Genomic DNA, 25,171 nt, shown 5'->3' on the forward strand with positions numbered 1-25,171 from the left:
ACTATAAGCATTTTGCTACACCTGCAGTAACACCTGCTAAACTGTGTATCCGACCAATAAACATACATTTGATATTGAGATAAAAACCGCCACACATTGTTCCTTCCCTATAGCCTGGTAGACTTATCCTTCCAAATTGTCCCTGAACAGCTAACTAAGAATAATCATCATGGATATTTACGAATAGGCCTATTCATTTTAAACATCTTAGTGGGCAAGAGGAAATACATGTAGTCCTATGCCTTGTGGTTTGACATTTGTATGAAATGGGCCCACACACAGTGTTGAGAAGAGTGAAAATGATTTGACCCCCAAACAACAACACCTACAACCTTAAACATGCTCTAGCCTAAGCAACAAAATCATGAGCGTGGATACTGTTTTTTACAGGATGCTTTTTTGACATTTAAGGAGGCTATTTACTCCACTTTATTTGGTATTCTATAAGCTTTTGAAATGGTTTATGTTTGTGTAATAAAATATAGACCTATGGAAATTTGAATTTCATTATTTGTCAAATTTCTGATTTTCCCATTGTAAGGCAAATAGGCCTATGTGTTGGACTATACGACAAAGGTGTTTACTGGGCACTGTGGGCAGACAATTAAACCGGTCTAGAGGTGTCTATCTTATCCTTAGAAGAAGGCACATTGACCTTGGTTTTGGCTGACCAGAGATGAACCCAACAGGGAGAGAGAAGATATGAGTGATAGAGAAGCTAGAGATTTATAGAAGATATACGGTATATAGAGAGAGATAGAGAAGAGAGAGGCACAGATAGAGAGAGAGAGAGAGAGAGAGGGAGAGAGAGAGAGAGCATCAGCATCTATAGACCAGTCTGCTGTAATAGAAAGAAGAAGCTGTTATTATCACCAAACTGTGCGTCACAATTAATGCCATTATGTTTGTCCTGAGAAAAGAGAGATTTCGTAGACTACACCATTCGTTTGACGATTTACGAATGACAGTCGTGTTCTTTTTATGAGCTAGCCTATCCAGACCGCTTATGGAACACTGTTAAATGAGACTAGAATATCTGCATTGCCTGCCACTGTCTGTGGAGCCCTAAGATCGAGCGCACCACCCAGTCGAGACAGTAACGCATGATCACAAACAGATGTCAGGCATTTTTGAAGAAACATTTAATGTTTTCTGTACCATCATCAGCCTTGCAAAATACCAGAAGGTAGAAGATTTTTATTATACAATTAATAATCAAATCACGGTCCGTCCGGAGTTGTAGCCTATTTCCATGCTTTCTATTTATAAGGAGGCAATGCTTCTCGACCAAGACCAATGAGATTTGTGCTGTGGCCGCAGCGAAGTAGATTTGTAAAAATACCGTAAATACATTTGGACAATTGTCTTCTCGAATGCTTTCACGGTAAACCTGTGTGATTGATTCTGAATGGTGCGGCGAGAGAAGGATAATTCTGTGGTTTTTGGCACCAGTGGATGCTGCGCCGGAGAATGGGATACGCCGACCCTACGTCGGGTAGAGATTTACTCGGCAATAGGTCGCTTTGTTTTATATTCATTTGCGCATTTGGACTGGTTACACTTTTACAACAGATTCTCTATGGAAAAAACTACATTAAAAGGTAAGCGATGTTAAGTACAATGCCTTCGGAAAGTCTTCAGACCCCTATTCTAAAATGTATTAAATAGTGTTTTCCCCCTCATACATCCACACACAATACGCCATAATGACAACGCAAAACATTGGTTTTAAGACTGTTTTACTAAATTATTAAAAATAAAATATTTAATACACTTAAATATCACAGTTTACATAAGTATTCAGACCCTTTACTAAGTACTTTGTTGAAGCACCTTTGACAGCAATTACAGCATTGAGCTTTCTTGGGTATGACACTACAAGCTTGGCACACCTGTATTTGGGGAGTTTCTCCCATTCTTCTCTACAGATCCTCTCAAGCTTGGTCAGGTTGGATGGAGAGCGATGCTGCACAGCTCTTTTCAGGTCTCTCCAAAGATGTTCGATCATGTCCGGGCTCTGGCTGGGCCACTCAAGGACATTCAGAGACTTGTCCTGAAGCCACTCCTGCATTGTCTTGGCTGTGTGCTTAGAGTTGTTGTCCTGTTTGAAGGCGAACCCTCGCCCCAGTCTGAGGTCCTGAGCGCTCTGGAGCAGGTTTTCATCAAGGATCTCTCTGTACTTCGCTCCATTCATCTTTCCCTCAATCCTGACTAGTCTCTCAGTCCTTGCTGCTAAAAACATCCCCACAGCATGATGCTGCCACCACCGTGCTTCACCGTACGGATGGTGCCAGATTTCCTCCAGATGTGACGCTTGCCATTCAGGCCAAATAGTTCAATCTTGGTTTCACCATAAATGCCTGATTGGTGGAGTGCTGCAGAGAATGTTGTCCCTCTGGAAGGTTCTCCCATCTCCACAGAGGAGCTCTAGAGCTCTGTCAGAGTGACCATCGGGTTACCTCCCTGACCAAGGCCCTTCTCCCCCGATTGCTCAGTTTGGCCGGGAGGCCAGCTCTAGGAAGAGTCTTGGTGGTTCCAAACGTCTTCCATTTGAAAAACGATGGAGGCCACTGTGTTCTTGGGGACCTTCAATACTGCAGAAATGTGTTGGTACCCTTCCCCAGATCTGTGCCTCGACACAATCCTGTCTCGGAGCTCTACGGACAATTCCTTTGACCTGACATGCAATTCCTTTTTGCTCTGACATGCACTGTCAACAGTGGGACCATATATAGACAGGTGGGCCTTTCCAAATCATGTCCAATCAATTGAATTGACCACAGGTGGACTCCAATCACGTTGTAGAAACATCTCAAGGATGATAAATAGAAACAGGATGTACCTGAGCTCAACTTTGAGTCTCATTGCAAAGGGTCTGAATACTTATGTAAATATAAAAAAAATATTAAAAAATTCAATCAACCTGTTTTCACTTTGTCATTATGGGGTATTGTGTGCAGATTGTTGAGGAAAAAATGTATTTAATACATTTATATTTAACGTAACAAAATGCTGAAAAAAATCAAGGGGTCTGAATACTTTCTGAAGGCACTGTATATATCTTCCACAAATAGGCTATAGGCCCAAATCAAATAAATTGCCATTCATCTGAAGACTCAATTATTATCAATAGCATAATGTTGAAATGTAAGGGACGGCCTGACATTTTAAAATGTTGTGAATTAAATGGCTCTGTTATTGTTCTAACTGTATTAATACTGTCATCATTGTAATTCAGTGTAAATATGGGAGTAGTGGTTGGAGTAATTGCTGCATGGGAGGGGGAGGGGTGGGGGGTAAGCCTGAAAAATAGCAAATTAGTCTTCCATTTTTCCAGCGGCATATATAAACTATTCTCATGAGGTGAAGCATCACATTCATGCTACATACAGAGCCCCAGCTGATTATGGTAGTGTACCTCCTTCTTTTTAAAGTGTTTATTAGATTATCAGTTTCAGTCTTATCTACAGATCATACATCTTACATAAATAAGGCTTGGATATCTACTGATATCCTATCTGCTGATATTACAGTTTTAAAAACAACTCAAATCTATTGATGCAGTTCATTGTTCAGTATTTTTCACTTAATATTGATAATTCTTCATGTTAATGTCGAAGGGGTTATTGTCTGATTCGATAGTAATTTAGCTACTATACACTGTGGGCTTCAATGCACACACGGTCATGCTGCTGTTTCAGCATAATGCATTCCTAAGATGTTTCGTAACACCTCTGCAACAGTAATATCTCTATTAATAGGGACTCTACCTTTTCTCATGCAATCTGTTGTTGCTAATAGCACCCATAGTGATACATGCTATTATTAATCACTGTAAGGCTTTGACTTCTGCATTATCATCTGCTGGGATGTTTTTCATTGTGAGACGAGCAGATACTGAGAACCTGATATATATATGTTTTATCTTAAGATAGACCTATCTTAACATCCCCCCAAAATAAAAGAGTTCATTATAGCTTTGCCTTACAGCAAACATACAGTGCCTTGCGAAAGTATTCGGCCCCCTTGAACTTTGCGACCTTTTGCCACATTTCAGGCTTCAAACATAAAGATATTAAACTGTATTTTTTTGTGAAGAATCAACAACAAGTGGGAGTGGAACGACATTTATTGGATATTTCAAACTTTTTTAACAAATCAAAAACTGAAAAATTGGGCGTGCAAAATTATTCAGCCCCCTTAAGTTAATACTTTGTAGCGCCACCTTTTGTAGCGCCCCCCCCCCCCCCCCCCCCGCCCAATTCCCCCTCACATGTGTGTCTCCTCCACCGCTTGGGCTACTCTGATGAAATCCTGTGGATTCATGGCATCCACTATTGAATATGTTATGGCTGAGATGGCATGAATCCAGCCCCAGCAATACATCTATCTATCTATCCTGCCCCGCACTTCTAGCACTCTGACTGGGAAAGAGGGGAACGGGCTACAGTCACAACGAAGCTACTGAGCCAGCCAGTGTGCAACAACGGCAGCCATTTTGCTACACAGTATCTGCACACCTCAGGAGAAAGAGAGCGAGAGAATGATAGTTTGTGTGAGAGAACGAGAGAGAGAGCATGATGGAGAGAGTGAGTGTCTTAAAAATGATGTCACTGTGAGATATTCTTCCCCTCTTCCCCCCCACATGCTGAAACCATGACAACAAGCTAAAGTTGTGAATGGGACCAACGGTCCAACCCCTCCCGACCTATGCTACCAAAACGTAGCCCAGTCAAACACTGACTAAGGACATGGGTCTCAATCTCATGAGATTCTCTTATGCCCCAAAGGATCTCAGTAAACTATCTCTGCAAATGACCAGATTCTGTGGGTCTGGAAGAGACTGTACTACAGAAGACACTTAAACTACAACGCAATAATGCCAGTTGTTGAGAGCACTATCTGAGAATAACCAGCATAACATGCACTTTAGTCCTCCACTAGTCCAAGATTGTTTTAGATTTTTTTTGCAGCTGTAGACAGAATTGGGTCGTGGACTGCCATTTTGATATTTTCTGTTTTGCAGACTTTGTTTTACCCTCAATGATTTGGGTACACAGTTGTCTGATGATGTCACCATTTTCCAAAGAAGGTCCAGATTATGTTAGACCTTCAAGATAATTCAGGGTCACTATTCAGAGAGTGCACATGTCTGTTAAAAGACATAAGGCACATGTGCTTTGGAGTGGTGTAGTGCTTTTAGCATTCTGGCACGTGATCAATTTCTCATTTTCCACAGCGTGTATCATATAGCACAGCCTGGCTGCAGTGACATTAGCAAACACCCCCTAAAGCTCTATGCCAGGGTAGAGATCGCAAAGCTGTGAAATCACAGGGTAGAGAGGAAGAAGGGCTTATTAAATAGTACGGTGACCCACTTTGCAGCAGTGCACATGATCTTCTCTCATCTCCACTTGACTCGGAGAGGGCGATGCCTAAAAATACCCGCAGCAGGCTGGGTAGGCTACAAGTGGCATCAAACAGTCATGGAGATGATGTTAGAAATCCACTCAGAGATAACAACTAGCTTGACTAGATCCATCTGTATGTTTTTTTGGGGAGGGCACAATTTTTCATTTTTGGGTTGAACCCTTGGTTATTATTTAGTTGAACTAAAACTCCAAAACTGCACCCAGATCTTTAAAAAAATGACTGTTTAGTTGAGCATTCCAGATTCTTGTTTCAATTATATAATTGGAACCATAGCCTCCGTAGCAGATTATTCTAAAACAAAGCTTAGCTATTAGTATGTTGATTACCTGCCGACCTTCCCTTAGAGGAGAAAATACCGGGAGGACTGTGACAAATGTCTTCGTAGATAATGGACCTGGGCACGTTGATAGTTGAATCTCCGTTGAGTAAGCACTTAAGAAACCTTCACCAGTACAAATGATTATCCTGTGTGAGTAATGGACATCCTATTAGGATATTATTCATGTTCTACTCTCACAACCATAACTCTGCCCTTGCAGAAATAGCTACGTTGTCTTCTACTCCAGACTTAGAGTGCATCATGGATTGCTGCTAACTCAATCTATTTGGGTCCTTTTCTAATTAGCTGATTTATGTTGTTTGGAATTGTGGTGTAGAATTGAATGGAAGGTCAAAGACTTGTTTCCGCATAACATGATAGTATTGAAATTGACAGGCTGATAATACACGCTAAACAAAATTGACAGGAAGCAATATTGACTTATTGATCAACTCAACAGTAACAGAACAGTAGCTCTTTAATGCCTATAAATAGTCTGCAGAGTGACATCAGCCATATCAACACTGTGCCATGTGACATCAGTAATATTAATTTGGATAATATGGTGGATCAGATAGGTCAGGTTCAGTATTTTTAGAGACCACATCAGCAGTTTCTTTGTTGGGAAAAGAAAGTATCACCTTTTTTGAGACAGGGCACTCCTCTAGATAGTTGGATGGTGTGCAGGTGTGTGGTGGCTGCACCCACTGGTTTCTTTAGGAGCATCATGTAGCAGATCCAGAAGCCTAAATCCATGTCCTGTTTTAGCACACTCCATCCTGACCGCAACAGCCAGGGGCAGAGTGTCATTGAGATTTTTAAGTGGTTCTCTGAGAAGCCAAATGGGCGCACAGTATTGACATGAGGCCCAAAGTAGTGTTCGTTTCATCACATAATGTGCTTATGGAGAGGATTTATGTGCAAGATTATTTTCCAGTACACTGTAGTGATACGCTTTGCTGTCCACAATGATTTAATGGAACAAAGTCATAAGATTATTTGCACAATGGAAAGGAATGCTCAAATAGGTTTATTTCGATTCATATGTTTTTTTAGGGTTCAAATATGATGATTGAAATCAAACATGTCCCTTTTATGCAGAATCCATCTTTGAATTAAATCATTTTAATTTCTTACAGGTTTGGATATTTGGTTGGGATATTTGGATTTGCCTCATGCAATTTTGACAAAACCTGTTCAATTCACTCATGTTACTCAGGGAGGAGATGAGATCTGTCCCATCCAGTAGGGGACAGCGTCATGGCCTGGGAGGGTACAGGTGCTATGCACCTCTCAACGGTGGCCTATATGCTGCTATTGTCTGTAAACCGTTAAGTATCCTCTCAGTTTGTCTGTTCTCTATGTAACCCGTTAACCATAATCATTTGGTTCTGATTTAAAGAATGTGTTGTGGTTTTTAGATTGTGCATGAGCGTAATGTGCAATAATACCCTATAGGCTAATCTACCGAACTAAGATGTGCTGCATATTGGGCAAAACCCCCTAAAATGGTGAATGATTAGGGGTTTTAGTGAGACAACAACTGAGATTTGACCTGTTTGACCACAATGAATGGATTAAGTGAAGCATCTTTATTTCATCTCATAAACAGACGTAGCATATTTACACACTGTTTTCAAACCAAGTGTTTTCTGTCCCACTGCTCTGCAGCAGAGATAGAAGTGTGTGTCTGCTTTGCATGCCATTCTCAGATTTGAGGTATCTGTGCCAACCACACCAGATTGCCAGACCCATATACACTTCGTCATTCAGCTGTGTCTGAGCTTGAACTTATTTGTCCCCTTCAGATTTTTAGCTGCTGTTTTTGCTTGTTTAATTGTTCTCGCTCTCAATGTAGCCTATCATCATTCTTTGGTAAGATTGAATATTTGACATGCAAGGCACATTTGTCCATTATTTATTTGCCCCCTCTTCTTTTTTATCCCCAACTAATTTAGATTTTTTTTACGGGTGTTTTATTTATGACAAATGTGTAACTGAGTTTCATTGTCCGTTTTATGCTCTAGATTTGTTATCAACCATTGTGTTATTATCTAGGTTCATTCTAACTATGTTTGGCTTAGTTTGATTTGGTTTACTAAAGCCAAATGCTGATCCCTCTGTATGCTGTGGTGTGTCTCTGTGTGTGTTTGTGCATTGTGTATAAAAGTGTGTGTGTGTGTGTGTGTGTGTGTGTTTGACTGACTGACTGACTGTTAGTTCTCAGGTAATTAAAGCACAATAAATCCCAAATAAACTGCCTAATTTTCTTACTAGTGCGCAACAGTTTAGCCGACTCAAAGGAGACGAGACAGGAAATTGGACCGGTCCTGTAAATTTCTTGGATGATGGATCTCTGAAGCCTGCCAGGAATGGGAAGAAAAGGTACATTTCCAATGTGATTGACTGACTGTACAACACCCCTGTGAGAAAAAAAGAGAGATAGAGAGAGAGAGAACTTGAGATTTCCTGCTGATAACCCAGCCCCCTGCATGTGTGGCCTGGGCCTTAGAAGCCTCCACTCGCAATGCATAACCAGTATAACCAACAAACTGCTGTGCTAACTAACTAGTAAAGAGATGAAGTCAGCAACACACACATAACTATTTTGCTTCTGCTTGTTTTGCATTTCTGAGGAATCCTAGTTGAGATGTTTGCAGGGGTGATGATGACACAGGACCCACTCACACTGACGTTTAACTCTAACTTACCTGTCTGCATGTTGACAGATGTTTCCGTCAGAATTTTCAGCCAGATTCACAGATCTCCGTAATAGTCACACCCTGCCTAGCCGATATTAAGAAGAAAAAAAAACGCTCTCAAAGGTAGGCCGGTCTGAAGGCGTTTTAAGTACTTTTACAGAAACCCAAGAATGCCTCTTTCTTTTTCATTGGTCTGAAAGGATCAAACTCTCATATATTTTCAGTGGTGGTTGCACTGCAGATTGCTCTTGCATGTTGTCTCATCCCTTCCACCCCCTGCCACCTTGTGACCCTCGAACCCTAACCCCCCCCCCCCCCCCCCCCCCCCCGAGAACCTGGTTGGACCACGGTTCTCCTGTTGATGTACTGGCTTCTCCTTGTACCGCTGTGTCTCATCCAGCACCCATTTCTCAAATGCCTTTCACTCTCAACCTGTGTGTTCATGCATTCTGCACAGCTCTGAGTGTATGTCATATACATAGTGGACACATATCTCTGCTCCCCTATCTCCTCTTCTCACATCTGCATTGTATCTCTCTGCGACCTACCTGGATTATTTCCTGTCTGCATGTTGACAGATGTTTCCGTCAGAATTTTCAGCCAGATTCACAGATCTCCGTAATAGTCACACCCTGCCTAGCCGATATTAAGAAGAAAAAAAAACGCTCTCAAAGGTAGGCCGGTCTGAAGGCGTTTTAAGTACTTTTACAGAAACCCAAGACTCTTTCCAACTCTTTCTTTTTCATTGGTCTGAAAGGATCAAACTCTCCTATATTTGCAGTGGTGGTTGCACTGCAGATTGCTCTTGCATGTTGTCTCATCCCTTCCCACCCCCTGCCACCCCGTGACCCTTTCCCAGTAGGTCTTTGGCTTCAGTGGGCTGAGGACCTAAAGTCAGTAGGCGTGATAACCCGCTGGTTATTAATAGGCACTCTTCCATCAGGCCATCCCTCATGGATAGCAGAAAGCCAGTGTGGCATGGGCGGTCTAAGACGACATTCAGAGTCATCCTCTTTCTTCTCTATCTAGGCTACAGTGCTTATTAGGGGTTCATCATTAGAGGTAAACCAAAATAAGCTAAGAAGCTAATTTTTAAATGATAATGGACAAGAAACATGCTGCTCTAGACCTTTTAAGTATTTACTTGATAACAAGCCAATCCAAAATACACCGCATCATCAGGGGGATGTAGACAACCAGTTTCATTGTTCCTTACTCATTTTGATTTTTATCCCACCATCTCGTTCAAATGCACTTTTCTGTCATGTCGTCCATGTTGTCTTTTTGTGTTTTACCTCACCTCATTTTACTTTAACAGCCACATCAATCATGCTTAGAACATTATTCCCCCTTTTCACCAACATTCTCCACCTCATCCTATCTCACTGAGATAGCATTTATCCTACAAATTCACTCACTGGCGTGGCACATTGTGAAGGCCGTCATCTTGGATTCAACAGAGCAACACCTCACCCAGCAGACAAAATTTGACACCTGACGTCATAATAACTTGATTTTTTTGGTTGTAAACTGGCTTTCTGGTATAGTAAGAGGGGACTTCATATAACCAGATTACAACCAGATAAAGACAACATCAACACGTGATTGGAAATACATTTTGGGGTTGTTATCTTGTCGTATAGCTAGATTACAATCAGATTAAGATATATTTTATGGTTGCTAAAAAGATGTTTAGCCAATGGAACCAGTTTTGCCCGCTGGGCAGCCACTCTTTATCCATCCAGTAGAGAGTAGGACTCAACATCACCTATTTGGTATCTACTTTTAAATATTTTCCAAATAGAAAGCACCTTCTCAATAGGTATCAGGCATTGGGAGCTTTTAGCTCTCCTTCTTTCCTGGTGCCTCTGAGGCTATGCAGTTGGCTGTGGTCCTCAGGCAAGAATCCTCCTGCTCAGGCGCCAGATAGGGCAGGCTTTTCCAAAGCTGGTACATGGATCAATAGCATTTACCATTACAAGCCTATTTAAATACGCCTAGTGGGAAATTTGACTCCTCTGTGTGGCTCTCTGCCTGGCCTGAGAGGGAGGAAAAGATTTGGGTTAGATTCTGGTGCCGATTATGCTCTCAAAAGGGAGGAGAAGATGCAAAATGTTTGTCAAAAATCCTTTCTGTCATGCTAAAATGTTCACCATGTTCTCACCTTCCTTAAGTTTCCTTCCCTTCAGATGTCATTGTGTTTGTCTCAAATATTACACAATCACTACCACCATATCAATCTAATGTTGTTGTTGATTTTTTGTTTTTGTTTTATGTCACCATTTTCCTGTATAATGTTTCTTTATTGGTTTATTTATTTATTTCCTTGTCTGAAACCTCTTGTTAAGAAGATTTCCTAGCCTCGCAAGCATGTAAAGGTTGTATTTGTCCAATCCGGATTTTATCAAATTAGAATCATTCAATGAGCTGTAAAATCTTATCGAATAGTTTGAATCTGAGTGAGAGTGATGACTGTGTACAGTATGTACATTATGCTTATGTGTATGATTGCGCATGTATGTCTGTATGTATGTGTGTGCATGTCATACCAGATAAGGTAATAAATACAAATGTAGGACCAACATATTTTCATGTGATCTTCCTTAGTTAAATTTCTACATGCAAAGAGATCTGCAGATAAGGGAGACATTTATGGTTATTCCAGACAGGGACTGATGAACTCAGGCAAACCAGCAAGCAAAATGTGGCACATGAAGTCTAAATGAAGTTATATTCTGGTTGTAAACTGGTTGAGAATACGTCTTATAACAGGATAAGACATATTTTTTGTGACAAGACCAAGACGTCATGGGAAAGATGTCAGATAATCAGATTATTATAATTATATCCAGATAAAGAGGCTTACATGGTTGCTAAAGCTGCCTTATACAACCAGTATACAACATGAGGTAACACTTTACTGTAGGCTTCCTTATGCATGCATTCATAAAGCCTTTATAACAGATACAGTGCCTTGCGAAAGTATTCGGCCCCCTTGAACTTTGCGACCTTTTGCCACATTTCAGGCTTCAAACATAAAGATATAAAACTGTATTTTTTTGTGAAGAATCAACAACAAGTGGGACACAATCATGAAGTGGAACGACATTTATTGGATATTTCAAACTTTTTTAACAAATCAAAAACTGAAAAATTGGGCGTGCAAAATTATTCAGCCCCTTTACTTTCAGTGCAGCAAACTCTCTCCAGAAGTTCAGTGAGGATCTCTGAATGATCCAATGTTGACCAAAATAACTAATGATGATAAATACAATCCACCTGTGTGTAATCAAGTCTCCGTATAAATGCACCTGCACTGTGATAGTCTCAGAGGTCCGTTAAAAGCGCAGAGAGCATCATGAAGAACAAGGAACACACCAGGCAGGTCCGAGATACTGTTGTGAAGAAGTTTAAAGCCGGATTTGGATACAAAAAGATTTCCCAAGCTTTAAACATCCCAAGGAGCACTGTGCAAGCGATAATATTGAAATGGAAGGAGTATCAGACCACTGCAAATCTACCAAGACCTGGCCGTCACTCTAAACTTTCAGCTCATACAAGGAGAAGACTGATCAGAGATGCAGCCAAGAGGCCCATGATCACTCTGGATGAACTGCAGAGATCTACAGGTGAGGTGGGAGACTCTGTCCATAGGACAACAATCAGTCGTATATTGCACAAATCTGGCCTTTATGGAAGAGTGGCAAGAAGAAAGCCATTTCTTAAAGATATCCATAAAAAGTGTCATTTAAAGTTTGCCACAAGCCACCTGGGAGACACACCAAACATGTGGAAGAAGGTGCTCTGGTCAGATGAAACCAAAATTGAACTTTTTGGCAACAATGCAAAACACAGCTTGGCGTAAAAGCAACACAGCTCATCACCCTGAACACACCATCCCCACTGTCAAACATGGTGGTGGCAGCATCATGGTTTGGGCCTGCTTTTCTTCAGCAGGGACAGGGAAGATGGTTAAAATTGATGGGAAGATGGATGGAGCCAAATACAGGACCATTCTGGAAGAAAACCTGATGGAGTCTGCAAAAGACCTGAGACTGGGACGGAGATTTGTCTTCCAACAAGACAATGATCCAAAACATAAAGCAAAATCTACAATGGAATGGTTCAAAAATAAACATATCCAGGTGTTAGAATGGCCAAGTCAAAGTCCAGACCTGAATCCAATCGAGAATCTGTGGTAAGAACTGAAAACTGCTGTTCACAAATGCTCTCCATCGAACCTCACTGAGCTCAAGCTGTTTTGCAAGGAGGAATGGGAAAAAAATTCAGTCTCTCGATGTGCAAAACTGATAGAGACATACCCCAAGCGACTTACAGCTGTAATCGCAGCAAAAGGTGGCGCTACAAAGTATTAACTTAACGGGGCTGAATAATTTTGCACGCCCAATTTTTCAGTTTTTGATTTGTTAAAAAAGTTTGAAATATCCAATAAATGTCGTTCCACTTCATGATTGTGTCCCACTTGTTGTTGATTCTTCACAAAAAAATACAGTTTTATATCTTTATGTTTGAAGCCTGAAATGTGGCAAAAGGTCGCAAAGTTCAAGGGGGCCGAATACTTTCGCAAGGCCCTGTACATATCACATTATACAATTTGTCATAAGCTGTCATAAGTAGTTTTAAATATTTATGAGTCAAGGCATGAGACGTTATAAACCCAGTTATAATGTGTGTTAAAAATCACTTTTTGTCCTGTGGTCATATGCGCTAGTCAATATTACACTGTCTGCAAGACAACTTATGTCATATGTTGTTATATGTTACATTAGAGTCTACATACCAGATGTTATAACAGGATGCTATATAATTTACCAACCTCTGTGTCACATTATTACATTGAATGGAATGATGGGCTTCATAACCATGTCATATGCTCTTATAGAGTGTGCACAGACACCTTAAGTAAAGTGACATTAATTTGAGGTGTTATAAAACAGTTATGAATGTGCTTATACCACACGATGAGTTGAGAGTATCATAAAGCATTACCATTCAAAGGATCTCCAAGAAACATGGGCAAATGGGAGCACAGATGTTTTTTTTTTTTTTCAAAAAGCACACATTATAATGCCAACAACTTGGCAAAAATAAATAAATATTGAAATGAAATGGAGGCAAAAATAATTTTACAACAAAATCAACGTTGCTGCGGCACAACAGGATTTGTGACAGCTGTGAGAAAAGTAAAATGTGCAGGCTACGGTAACAATGACAGTGTGAGGACAGACTCTGGGAGACGAGAAGCAAGTAATGGGAGGCGTGGGAGCCGGACGAGCCGGCCGAGGCGTGGAAGCCTGACGAGCCGGCTGAGGAGTGGAAGCCTAACGAGCCGGCTGACGTGTGGGAGCCTGACAAGCCAGCTGAGGCGTGGGAGCCTAACGAGCCGCCTGAGGCACGACGTGGGATGGGAGCCTGATGAGCCGGCTGAGGAGTGGGAGCCCGTCGAGCCGGCTGAGGAGCCTGCCAAGCCAACCGAGGCAAGAAAACCTCTCGAGCCAGCTAAGGCATGGAAGCCCGATGAGCCAGCTGAGGCACCCTCGGTTCCTTCGGCAGGGGCACCCGGACTCGATGTCACCAACCCCAACAAAAAACAAAAAAACTCCCTTCCAATATTGGTGTCTGCATTTTGTGAGGACAGACGCTGGGAGATGAGAAGCAAGTACAGGGAGAGAAGAAACAGACATGAAACAAAACAAGGACAGTGTCTGGACAAGGGGAACAAAATGACATTAAATCAAAGCTGTCATCAAGGCAAAAGGTGGCTACTTTGAGGAATAAAAAAAAAAAACGTTTTATTTGTGGGTTACTACGTGATTCCATATGTGTTATTTCATAGTTTCGATGTCTTCACTATTATTCTACAATGTAGAAAATATTAAAAATAAAGAAAAACCCTGGAATGAGTAGGTGTGTCCAAACTTTTGACTGGTACTGTACATATAAATAGCATCAGTTATCCTCAGTGAACAAGTTTCAGATAGATATAGTATTATTCTATCACATCCAACAGGCAACATCCTAGAGAAAAACCTGGTCTAGTCTGCTTTCCAAAAGACACTGGGAGATTAATTCATTTTTCAGCAGGACAATGATAACCTAAAACACAAGGCCAAATCTACACTGGACTTGCTCACCAAGAAGACAGTGAATGTTCCTTAATGGATGAGTTACAGTTTTGACTTAAAACTTGACGCACCCATCCCTTTAGCGGGATCATTTTCATCAACACCCGCTGAATTGCAGCGCGCCAAATTCAAATTAAATTACTAAAAATATTGAATTTTCATGAAATCACAAGTGCAATATAGCATAACACAGCTTAGCTTGTTGTTAATCCACCTGGTGTGTCAGATTTCAATACACCTTTTTGGCGAAAGCATAACAAGCATTTGTGTAAGAACATCTCTCAGTAGACAAAATATTACAAATACTAGCAGCCAAGTAGATTGGTCACGAAAGTCAGAAAAGCAATAGATTAAATTGCTTACCTTTGATGATCTTCGGATGTTTGCACTCACGAGACTCCCAGTTACACAATAAATGTTACTTTTGTTCCATAAAGATTATTTTTATATCCAAAATACCTCCATTTGTTTTGCGCGTTATGTTCAGAAATCCACAGGCTCGAGCGGTCACGACATCGCAGACGAAAATTCCAAATAGTATGCGTAATGTCCACAGAAACATGGTCAAACGTTTTTTATGATCAATCCTCAGGTTGTTTTTAAAATATATAATCAATAATATATCAACCGGGACTGTCACTTTTTCAATAGGAGACGGAGAGACAATGGTTGCCCCACTCTGTTGCGCAAGCAAAACTCTGCGAACACCCAGCTATCCACTGACACGATGTTAACTTTCTCGCTCATTTTTTCAAAATAAAAGCCTGAAACTATGTCTAAAGACTGTTGAAACCTTGAGGAAGCCATAGGAAAATAATCTGGTTGATATTCCTTTAAATGGAGGCAAGGCATCCAATGGAACAGAGAGCTTTCAGAAAAAACAGCACTTCCTGGTTTGATTTTCCTCAGGTTTTCACCTGCGATATAGGTTCTGTTATACTCACAGACAATATTTTGACAGTTTTGGAAAATTTAGAGTGTTTTCTATCCCAATCAGACAATTATATGCATATTCTAGTTTCTGGGCCTGAGAAATAGGCAGTTTCAAATGGGTACACTCAAGAAGTTAAATCCATTTGAAAATCTATGGCAAGACCTGAAAATGGTTGTCAAGCCATTATCAACAACCAATTTGACAGAGTTTGACGAATTTTGAAAATAACAATAGTCAAATGTTGCACAATTCAGGAGTGGAAATCTCTTAGAGACTTACCCAGAAAGACTCACAGCTGTAATCGCTGTCAAAGGTGCTTCTACAAAGTATTGACTCAGGGGTTTAAATAGTTATAAATGACATATTTCTGTATACTATTTTCAATACATTTACATTTCTAAAAAGTTTTGCTTGTCATTGTGTGGTATTGTGTGTAGATGGGTGAGATCCATTTTGGATTCAGGCTGTAACAACAAAATGTGGAATAAGTCAAGGGGTTTGAATACTTTCTGAAGGCGCTGTACATTTTAAATGGAATAAACTTTTCATCTTAATACATGTTATTTAACTCAAGCTAACTAATGTTGTTTTTATCTATGTTATTAGCTGTAGCTAGCTAGTTAGCTAAGTTTTCCACATGATGAGCCAAGATCTCTTCTCCCATCTTATGTTTCTTTTACGCCTGCTACGTTAGGTTATGTTAACGCCCACCCTTCTTCTGATTTCAGCGATATGATTCGTCGACACAAGTTTGCGGATCCAATGGAAAGTTATTGCGGTCTCTTGTGTCAGTGAATCATGTAGCTGAAATCGGAAGAAGAAGAAGGGTGGGACTTACCAACATAACAACACAGAAGCGAGAACATCAGCTCACAAACCAATAGCAAAGAACATGGATAACGTTTGCTAGTTAGATTGAGTTAAACAACATATATTAAAAACATGCTCCGGAACTTTGCGACAACAAGGTATTTTTTAAACCTCCTGCTTTGTGCTAGATGTGTGAATGTGTAGTTCATACATCCATAATCTATGAGCAGAATTTTTGTCTTCCCTCTATTAGCCACAAAATTCCTAGTTTGAAAGCAAATGTTGTTCTGGAAGTTGTGCTGTGCCGTTTTCACTACATTTTCCTCCACGTGGGCCAGCCCCGTAGCAATTTGAGTTCTAGCCAATGAGCTTCAGCCCCTCACCATTTGAATGCCTACTAGCAAGATGCATACACAGCAGAGCGAGAGAGAGAGAAATGACGTGGTGCACATATCTGCACATATGTGACGAAGTACGTAATTTTCAGGGACCATTTTTGGCTCGTGAACTACTGGCTAAAAAGTATACAAAAGTACCGGAGAATTTCTTTAAGATTAAAAAGTAATTGCCTCTAAACTAATGTACATGTGAAAGAGAATGTATTGTGTGATGTGCTGCAAAGTAAGATTTATAATTCAGGATTCCCCAACTAGCTAGCTACGTTTAGTACCTCTAGCTCTAGCTAGCTATGCATTGATGGGGGCGGGCAGCACAGTGAGGCCTCTTTTGCTCATGTCGTGCCACTAAGGGTATGAATACACATTGTTTTGACTGTGTAGAGCAGGGCTCTCCAACCCTGTTCCTAGTTACCTGACTGACTAGCTAGCTAGCTAGCTAGCATTTTTTTTTGTAATATAGCTGCTGTCCTTATTACTGTAGCCTGCACATCTTGTTTTTTTCCCATCTGTCCCATTTTTCCACAGCAACGTTGATTTTATTGTAAAATTATGTTTGCTTCCATTTCATTTCATTATACTATTATAATATGTCATTTTTTAGTACATCTGTGCTCTCATTTGCCCATGTTTCTTGGAGATAATTTAAATTGTAAACTTTTATGAAACTCTCAACTCATCCTGTGGTATAAGCACATTCATAACTGTTTTTTTAACATCTCAAATTAATGGAACTTTACTTAAGGTGTCTGTGCACACTCTATAAGGGCATGGTTATAACGCCCATCATTCAATTCTATGTAATAATGTGACACAGAGTTTGGTAAATTACATCACACCCTTTTAAAACATCTGGTATGTTGACTCTAATGTAGCAGGCATATGACATAAGTTGTCACCAAGACTGTATAATAGCAGTTGTTATTAACAGTTGACATGCTGTTTAATTACTTGTTACTTTTATTTCTTATCCGTATTTTTATTTTAATTTTATTTAAACTGTATGTTGGTTAGGGGCTCGTAAGTAAGCATTTCACTGTAAGGTCTCAAGTGACTAATACCATTTGATTTGATTTGACATTAGAGTATAGGACTACAGGTTGAACATTCATGTAAAACACCCATTATTGTACTACCGGTTTTATGCTGTGACTCATAACTATTGAAAACTACTTATGACAGCTTATGAATGCATACATAAGGACACCTACAGTAAAGTGTTACCCAACCAGACTATAATCACATAAAATACCAGTTTTGCCCCCTGGGTAAGTATACTGAGTCTGCCTTATGCAGTGAGAAGGCCGCAGTTACTCCCCATATTCTCCATTGGCATCATACTGTGCAGCTGTGCAGTTCACTCTATCCAGCATACTGTACATGCCATACAACAGAGACAAACCTTATCCATGATAAAGGTTATGCAGTCTAGGTGCCCCTGCCATCAGGATTTAGTCATGTTTTCTCACAATTTACCACAAGATTTCTACCTCCCCCTTCCCCTTTCTCACTATGTATTTCATGCTATTTTTGTTGTTTTGCAAACACAATTTTTTGAATGTCCATGTTAATTGTTGTTCCCCATGTGAAGTCAAAGTTCCCATGTCAAGTCAAAATACATAATGAATGTTATCAGCAACAAGAAAATCTGAAAACAAAACAGAGAAATTATGGTAGCTGGTGACTTAAAAGTGTCAGGATACATATTGTGGATCCATAGGAATGATATCACACCTGCCACTCATTCCATAACAATGTCTTCACGTTAAAGATTAATATTCATAATGTATTTTAAAGTAAAGCCATAATTGTATTGGAATAAAGTTAAAAGTGTCCCACAATGTATAACATCTTTCCCCAACCCCACTTTGCTATGTGTTTTGTGTACCAGCCTCTTCCTTGTTATTGTTGATTATTATGTAGATCAGATCAGTGCAGCGTGACGCTGACTGTGACTATCCCTCCAGGTATCTGGACTCATACGATGGATCCTATGACTACAACTCCACTGCATGCAAAGAGCTCAGGCAGGAGATTATGGATGTCAAAGTCCTGACCATGTGAGTGTAATCGCCTGTGTTACACTCTTAGAAAAAAAAGGTTCTATCTAGAACCTAAAAGGGTTCTTTGGCTGTCCCCACAGGAGAACCCTTAGAAGAAATATATTTGGCTCCGGGTAGAACCCTTTTGGGTTCCATGTAAAACCCTTTCCACAGAGGGTTCTACATGGAACCCAAAAAGGTTCTTCAAAGGGTTCTCCTGTGGGGACAGCTGAAGAACCCTTTTGGAACCCTTTTGGAACCCTTTTTTCAAAGAGTGTACAAATGCAGTGATGGGCAACTTTGATCCTCAAGGGCCTATGTGCCTTGCTGGTTTGTGTTCTCTCTTTGAAATGTCAATATTAGATATAGGAGGAAGCTAAGTCTGTGCACTCAGTTCCAACATTCAGGCCCATCCCTTGTCCTATCAACAAACATTTAAATAATGATTTTATAATACAGCAGTAGGAAGCTATAGTGGGAGAAACAGACAAGGGCAAAGATAGATGAGAAAGTAGGCGAGACAGGCCTTGAACCTATTTTGCCAGGGGGATGTACAGTGCTACCACTAGAACAGACTCTGGCACAGGCTTCTAGTACATGTTCTTGAGGATGTTTGAGCTATTTATCACACCTGTAAGAGGTGCTTGATGAGGGACAGTGTGCCAGGTCAGGCAGCAGACAGCGCGACAGACAGACAACAACTCCTTGGCTCTGCCAGCAGTTACAGTGCAGTGACTGACTCTCCTTACACTACTGCCAGCCCTGGTAGTGCTTTCCCTACCCGAGCAAATCACATTTCCCAATCATCGAGGGGGAATGTCAGTTCAAGGGGAGCTATTTAGAGCCCTTCTATTTCTGGCCATCGCCATCTTCTCCTCAAGACGGCGGGCGCAAGGCGTCAATCAGAGGGAGTGCCTGGGCACAATGCTAAATCCATTGCCACAGCTTGAAGTGCCATTCTCATGTTACAACTCAGCGCGTGTTTAATATTCATATTACAGAGCAGAGTGCTGCAGTATCATCTCTGTGGTTTTTGTAGCTCCATGCAGCCCCCTCCCCATGTTTTTAAATATTTTAAAATGACATCTACCTGTGCAGTTTTCAACCCCCTCATCGTGAGACCATCTACAGCAGGGATTTTTTTTAAATGTACCCCTCTGATCTGCAGTATATGTAGTATAGGAACATAGGGTATAGGGCTTATTCTTAAACATACATGGATCACTTGACTCAAATTGTTTGTCTCGGTTTTATGTGGGGTTTCCCTGCCCATTTGCCAGGGTGAAGACGTCGGAGCTGTTTGAGAGATGGAGGAACCTGCAGGTGTGCAAGTGGCAGCAAAACATGGTGGAGACCAACAACTTCAAGTGAGCTTCTAATTGACCTTTAACTTTAACACATCACAGAGATGGTGTTTCAGGTCACCTTTCTTGCAGTCACGCTGTACATCTCAAAAGATTGCTATATCATATTATTGTGGTTCACAAGACCTTAAACACTTCTTTAGGCATTGTGATATCTGATCATCTGCAGAGCGTGAACGCAAAACAGAAGACTTGGAATGCCACCAGTCTATTAGCATGAGCCTGTTCAGAGGAGCGACACCCTTGTTCTACTACAGTTTTTTTGGGTCTGATAGTAACTCTTCCCTTCTATTGTTCTCTCCAATAGGATGTCTCTGTCGCGGTGTTGTAATGCACCCTCCTTCCTGTTCACAACCAAGAGGAACACTCCAGCAGGCACCAAGCTGAGGTATGAGGTGGACACCAGTGGCATCCTGCCCATCAGTACTGAGGTCTTCAAGATGTTTCCTGACGTGAGTGTTCCAATTATAACAATATACAGTATATCATCCTGTTTGACTACCTGTCATCCATGTGTCCTATGCTATGTACCCTACCTCGTACCCTAAGGTGATGGAACTCCACTGTCTCTGGTTATAAACTGTACCCCATATTTCTGTTTGACACTGGTTCTGTTTCATTGAAAGGACATGCCATACTCCAAGTCTCAGTTTAAGAAATGTGCAGTTGTTGGAAACGGAGGAATCATCAAGAACAGCAAATGTGGGAAGGATATTGACTCCGCAGATTTCGTGTTTAGGTAAACATCATCTTTATTCTGTAGTGCTACAAATATTCCCAAGCATCACGCTTGGGCTGATTTATTTTTGACTGCAGATATCAAATGGTAAGATACACCATTTAATTACTTTCACTCTGCTCAGACCTTCTCAGAATCTGCATTGGATAATGTAAATAATTATCCTTCCTTCAAAGATGCAACATACCACCCATCAACGAGAAGTACTCAGCTGATGTAGGCGCCAAAACGGATCTGGTGACGATTAATCCAAGTATTATAACGGAGAGGTACTGTAAGGCTATGTCAACAAAAAAGTGTATTCCCATTGGGCACACACTGGTTGAATCAACTTTGTTTCCACATCATTTCAATGAAATTACGTTGAACCAATGTGGAATAGACATTGAATTGACATCTGGGCCCAGGCACGCACACACACACACAATCTAGACCTGAAATCCATTAACGGCAGCAGTTACAATGGGTGTGCATTGCACTTAGTGAAATGTAATGTTCTGGCACAGAGCTGCAGCACGTCTGCTCCTTGCAAACACACACACACACACACACACATACACACACACACACACACACACACACACACAAGCACACACATGCAGACACCAACGCACACACAAAACACACATACACCTCCTCCCTCTTTATACACACTCTAATCCCTCTCCTCTCCTCTCCTCTCCTCTCCTCTCCTCTCCTCTCCTCTCCTCTCCTCTCCTCTCCTCTCCTCCAACACCAGATTCCAGAAGCTAGAGAAGTGGCGGCGACCATTTTACGAGGTTCTTCAGAACTACGAGAACTCGTCAGTGGTCCTACCCGCCTTCTACAACACGCGTAACACTGATGTCTCCTTCCGGGTCAAGTACATGTTGGACGACTTTGACTCCCAGAGGGGTGTGTTCTTCTTCCACCCCCAGTACCTGCTCAATGTCCAGCGCTTCTGGACTGTCCAGGGTGTCCGTGCCAAACGCCTCAGCAGCGGCCTGATGCTAGTCACTGCCGCCATGGAACTGTGCGAGGAGGTCCACCTCTATGGCTTCTGGGCGTTTCCCATGAACCCCTCGGGCATTTTCATCACGCACCATTACTATGACAACGTCAAGCCCCGCCCCGGGTTCCACGCCATGCCCCATGAGATCTTTAACTTCATGCACATGCACACGCGAGGTATCCTCAATGTACACTCAGGACCTTGCACATGATCGTGCACCGGAGCCACGCCCACACTGTAATGCATCATGGGAAGTGACCATTTACTCCTGTTTTTGTCTCGGTTCTTAATTTATCATCAATTTGCATATATTAATTTAGATACAATGGTGTTTTCTTACAGTTGACGAGAGATGGCCTTTTGAGCTCACACCGTATATATTTGTGCTTTTTACACTAGCTCCATGTGTTGAAGGTTTCTTGCTTTTATGCCAACACTATAATTTCTCTTGATGTGTTTCTTACTCTCTTGCTGAATAAGCAACTTCAATGGCCGCTGGTATCTCAGATTCTGTAGGTTGCTTGTTCTATTGTGAAGTGATCTTTCCTAGTGATGTCGTTTCTGTGCAATCTTAGTGGCTCGGTGGTACTGCTGTACAGAGGTTTGAACCTAACGTTATGCACAACTATTTACACTGAAATAAGGCCACTCTGTGTGTCCCTCACCTCCTCCTGTACTTTCTCTTTGCCGCTTCCTGTGTTATGACCCCCCCCCCCCCCATGCTCTCTTTCTCAGACAGTCTGTAGGTGTGGCAGCTTTTATTTATGTCTGTGTAAAAACCCTGAACACTATTGACGTTGAGGGAATCCAAAATAAATGTTCAAAGGTCCAACTGTTTAACCTTCAGTTGTCCAGCTTCATTCAACTGTTTTATATGGTAAATATTTATTATAAAACACTGTTAACACTCCTGACCTGAGAGGACCTTTTTTATAGGTCCCCTTTCTTCCGTACAACTAACTAGCCAAACACTGGAAGATATCCTTGGATATTTCTGATGTGAAATGGTTGTGTTTTATTTGCTTGCTGTTTTTGAACAAAGGTGAGATGATTAATATTTTATAATCACCACCATCATAGTAGGCCACATAGTCAGAAAAACACCCTGGCCCAAGTTCCTGGGCACTGTTGACCAATCTGATTTCTCTCTGTCATCCATGTCTTAAAACCATGCTGCCTTACAATATAAATGTACAAATCCTCTCTCAGATATGCAATTCACCCCTGAATTGCTTATCTAATGGACGTTCGCATCAAACAAACTCTTGTTCTTAATGTTTGCTGACTCACCATAATAACCATAACAAGATGAGGTTCACTTCTGCTGTTTAATGACTAAATATAATATAATTCCTGTAAGATATAATGCTATTTCCATACTCATGTGATGCTGTGCATGATTCTACTATATTCTCTGTTTTGTGTGTGCCTGCAACCAACACGTTTACAACGATCAGCTTCTGCTAAAGCTCACAGATCATTGGGAGAGATTAGTTTAATTCAAATGATATTACATTTCTCATCAATTGCACACAAGGCCCAATCGAAACTTGACTTTCGCTTTTAACCCAACCCTTCTGAATCGGAGAGGTGCAGGGGGCGGCCACATTGGGCACCCAGGGAGCTGTTGTTGTGGGGGGTTAACTGCCTTGCTCAAGGGCAGAACAACCTTTCGGTTACTGGCCCAATTCTCTTACCGCTAGGCTACCTGAAACCTTATATCAACCTTGAATGCATTTTAAAAGAGAACTGACCGACAGAGGCACTTTTTTACAGATGATGGAAAGGAATGACTAATATCGCTCCCTTTTGAAATTCTATGATTTTTGTTATCATTATTATCACTGGATCGTGTCATTTCCCTTTTTGCAATGTGACAAAGTTGTAACCTTGAAAGCATCATGGATCTCAGCCTTGTAATGCTGTATGTTTGTTTCTATTAGTATTTGTTGTGTTTAACGGTGACAGAGTGGAGGAACATTACTGAACTGGAAACATAGGGTCATTCTTCTGTACATGCTGTGCAATGCCTTTTGATTTTTGTAACGCCCCAAATTCCCATGATCTTCCATGATCACTCCTAAAGTCTTTGGAAGATTGTTTGTTTGACTTGTAATTCAAAGTCACAGAGATCGTGTGTAAAATACACAATGCACAAAATAAGTTATCCGTATGAGCACATTAAATAATTTCAAGTTTGAGTCTCAGAATCACAAAATATCATAATTTTATAGAGTAAAAAATAACTAGGTAGAATAATCAGTCCGAAAATGAAAGGATGGAATTATTAGAGCTTGGATGGAATTATTACAGTTTGAACAGTGATATGAACCCTACATTCTGGGTCATTCTTTATATTGTGTTTGTAAATAAACATGTTTGGATTTTCTGCTTGTCCTGATCATTTACTTTCTATATACAGATGTCTGATCTACGAAGAAATGTGGATCTGGGTCAGGCATACAACAACCAATCATTTTAGTCCAAACTATACCCACCAATCACTGCAAGTGAGAAACTCAGAATAGCACTGCATGGAATTGAATACATTACAGTATTTGGATACTTTTTCAAGTGAGTGGAATTGAACATGACAGGAAAATGCAATATTTCCCAATGAATGACAGCGAATTCAATCTTGTCATCTGAAGTCAAGTATTTTGTCTGCAGTTAATGAGTAAATCGGGCCATGTTCATTAGGGGACGCAACAGAAAGCATTTCAAAATGTTTTGCAACAGAAACGGAAAATGACAGTCAGTCTTCTTCCGTTTGGTGACTAACGACCACAACCCTATATGTGCTCCTGATGGATGGACCACAACCACTTGACAAATTTACTGTCTCGTTTCAGGTCAGCTGGCCTCTGGTTTGTCTGCTCCAATTAGCTCCTTAAGCAAAGCTACTGTCAGCGCCTCAATAATTAAACAGACGGCAGTATCAGTGTCCTATCCGCTCACTGAATCACTTAAGCAAGGCTGCTACTGCTGCTCTGGAGCCCCTTTACACCATGGTCAAATCCCACTGAGTCACCAGATACCATAGCTTGTATAGGTGAAATAGTAGTGCACCCATATTCACCTGTCATGGCAGTGAAATCTGAGAAAGACCATGCCAATATATAAAGTAATTTTGGATACATAACACAGATAAATCAATTAAACACATAGGTGATGTGATAGACCCTGTACCTACACACCATGAATGAGGTATCAAGGCAGACTATGGCGTTTAACTCAGAGCGCACCACCATGTGCCTTCAGAAGGTATTCATACTCCTTAACTTTTTCACTGGCCT

At 41.0% G+C, this 25,171-nt stretch overlaps 1 protein-coding gene and 1 long non-coding RNA gene across 10 annotated transcripts; one reads left to right on the forward strand and one right to left on the reverse strand.

Moving 5' to 3' along the window:
* The first annotated feature begins 818 nt into the window (after positions 1 to 818).
* On the forward strand, positions 819 to 24,264 carry LOC110509560 (alpha-2,8-sialyltransferase 8E). Of its 9 annotated transcripts, XM_036967548.1 has the most exons (10): positions 819 to 1,601; positions 6,972 to 7,082; positions 8,030 to 8,137; positions 8,482 to 8,577; positions 18,707 to 18,799; positions 20,062 to 20,148; positions 20,453 to 20,597; positions 20,772 to 20,884; positions 21,061 to 21,153; positions 21,624 to 24,264. In XM_036967548.1, exons 1-10 carry the CDS (start codon positions 1,456 to 1,458, stop codon positions 22,084 to 22,086), a joined length of 1,455 nt encoding a protein of 484 aa, XP_036823443.1. In that variant the 5' UTR covers positions 819 to 1,455; the 3' UTR covers positions 22,087 to 24,264. The 9 variants fall into 9 exon arrangements, with proteins under 9 accessions (XP_036823443.1, XP_021446179.1, XP_036823444.1 ...); XM_021590504.2 differs by lacking the exon at positions 8,482 to 8,577 and having other exon boundaries at positions 822 to 1,601; XM_036967549.1 differs by lacking the exon at positions 6,972 to 7,082 and having other exon boundaries at positions 822 to 1,601.
* Positions 7,076 to 9,367, reverse strand: LOC118945279. The gene is made up of 3 exons (XR_005040394.1): positions 9,003 to 9,367; positions 8,464 to 8,539; positions 7,076 to 8,175 (listed from the first exon to the last, which is right to left on the reverse strand). It is a non-coding gene; the product is annotated as an uncharacterized LOC118945279 (long non-coding RNA).
* Positions 24,265 to 25,171: the final 907 nt, after the last annotated feature.

This window comes from Oncorhynchus mykiss, chromosome Y (assembly GCF_013265735.2).
Source record: "Oncorhynchus mykiss isolate Arlee chromosome Y, USDA_OmykA_1.1, whole genome shotgun sequence".
Taxonomy (NCBI): domain Eukaryota; kingdom Metazoa; phylum Chordata; class Actinopteri; order Salmoniformes; family Salmonidae; genus Oncorhynchus; species Oncorhynchus mykiss.

What these genes read in the sequence shown, in the direction of transcription:
- LOC110509560 (XM_036967548.1), top strand. Translation starts at nt 1,456, where the DNA reads ATGCTGCGCCGGAGAATGGGATACGCCGACCCTACGTCGGGTAGAGAT. An exon ending in GATGTCAAAGTCCTGACCAT is followed by an intron (nt 18,800 to 20,061) that starts GTGAGTGTAATC and finishes CCCATTTGCCAG; the next exon opens with GGTGAAGACGTCGGAGCTGT. An exon ending in GTGGAGACCAACAACTTCAA is followed by an intron (nt 20,149 to 20,452) that starts GTGAGCTTCTAA and finishes TCTCTCCAATAG; the next exon opens with GATGTCTCTGTCGCGGTGTT.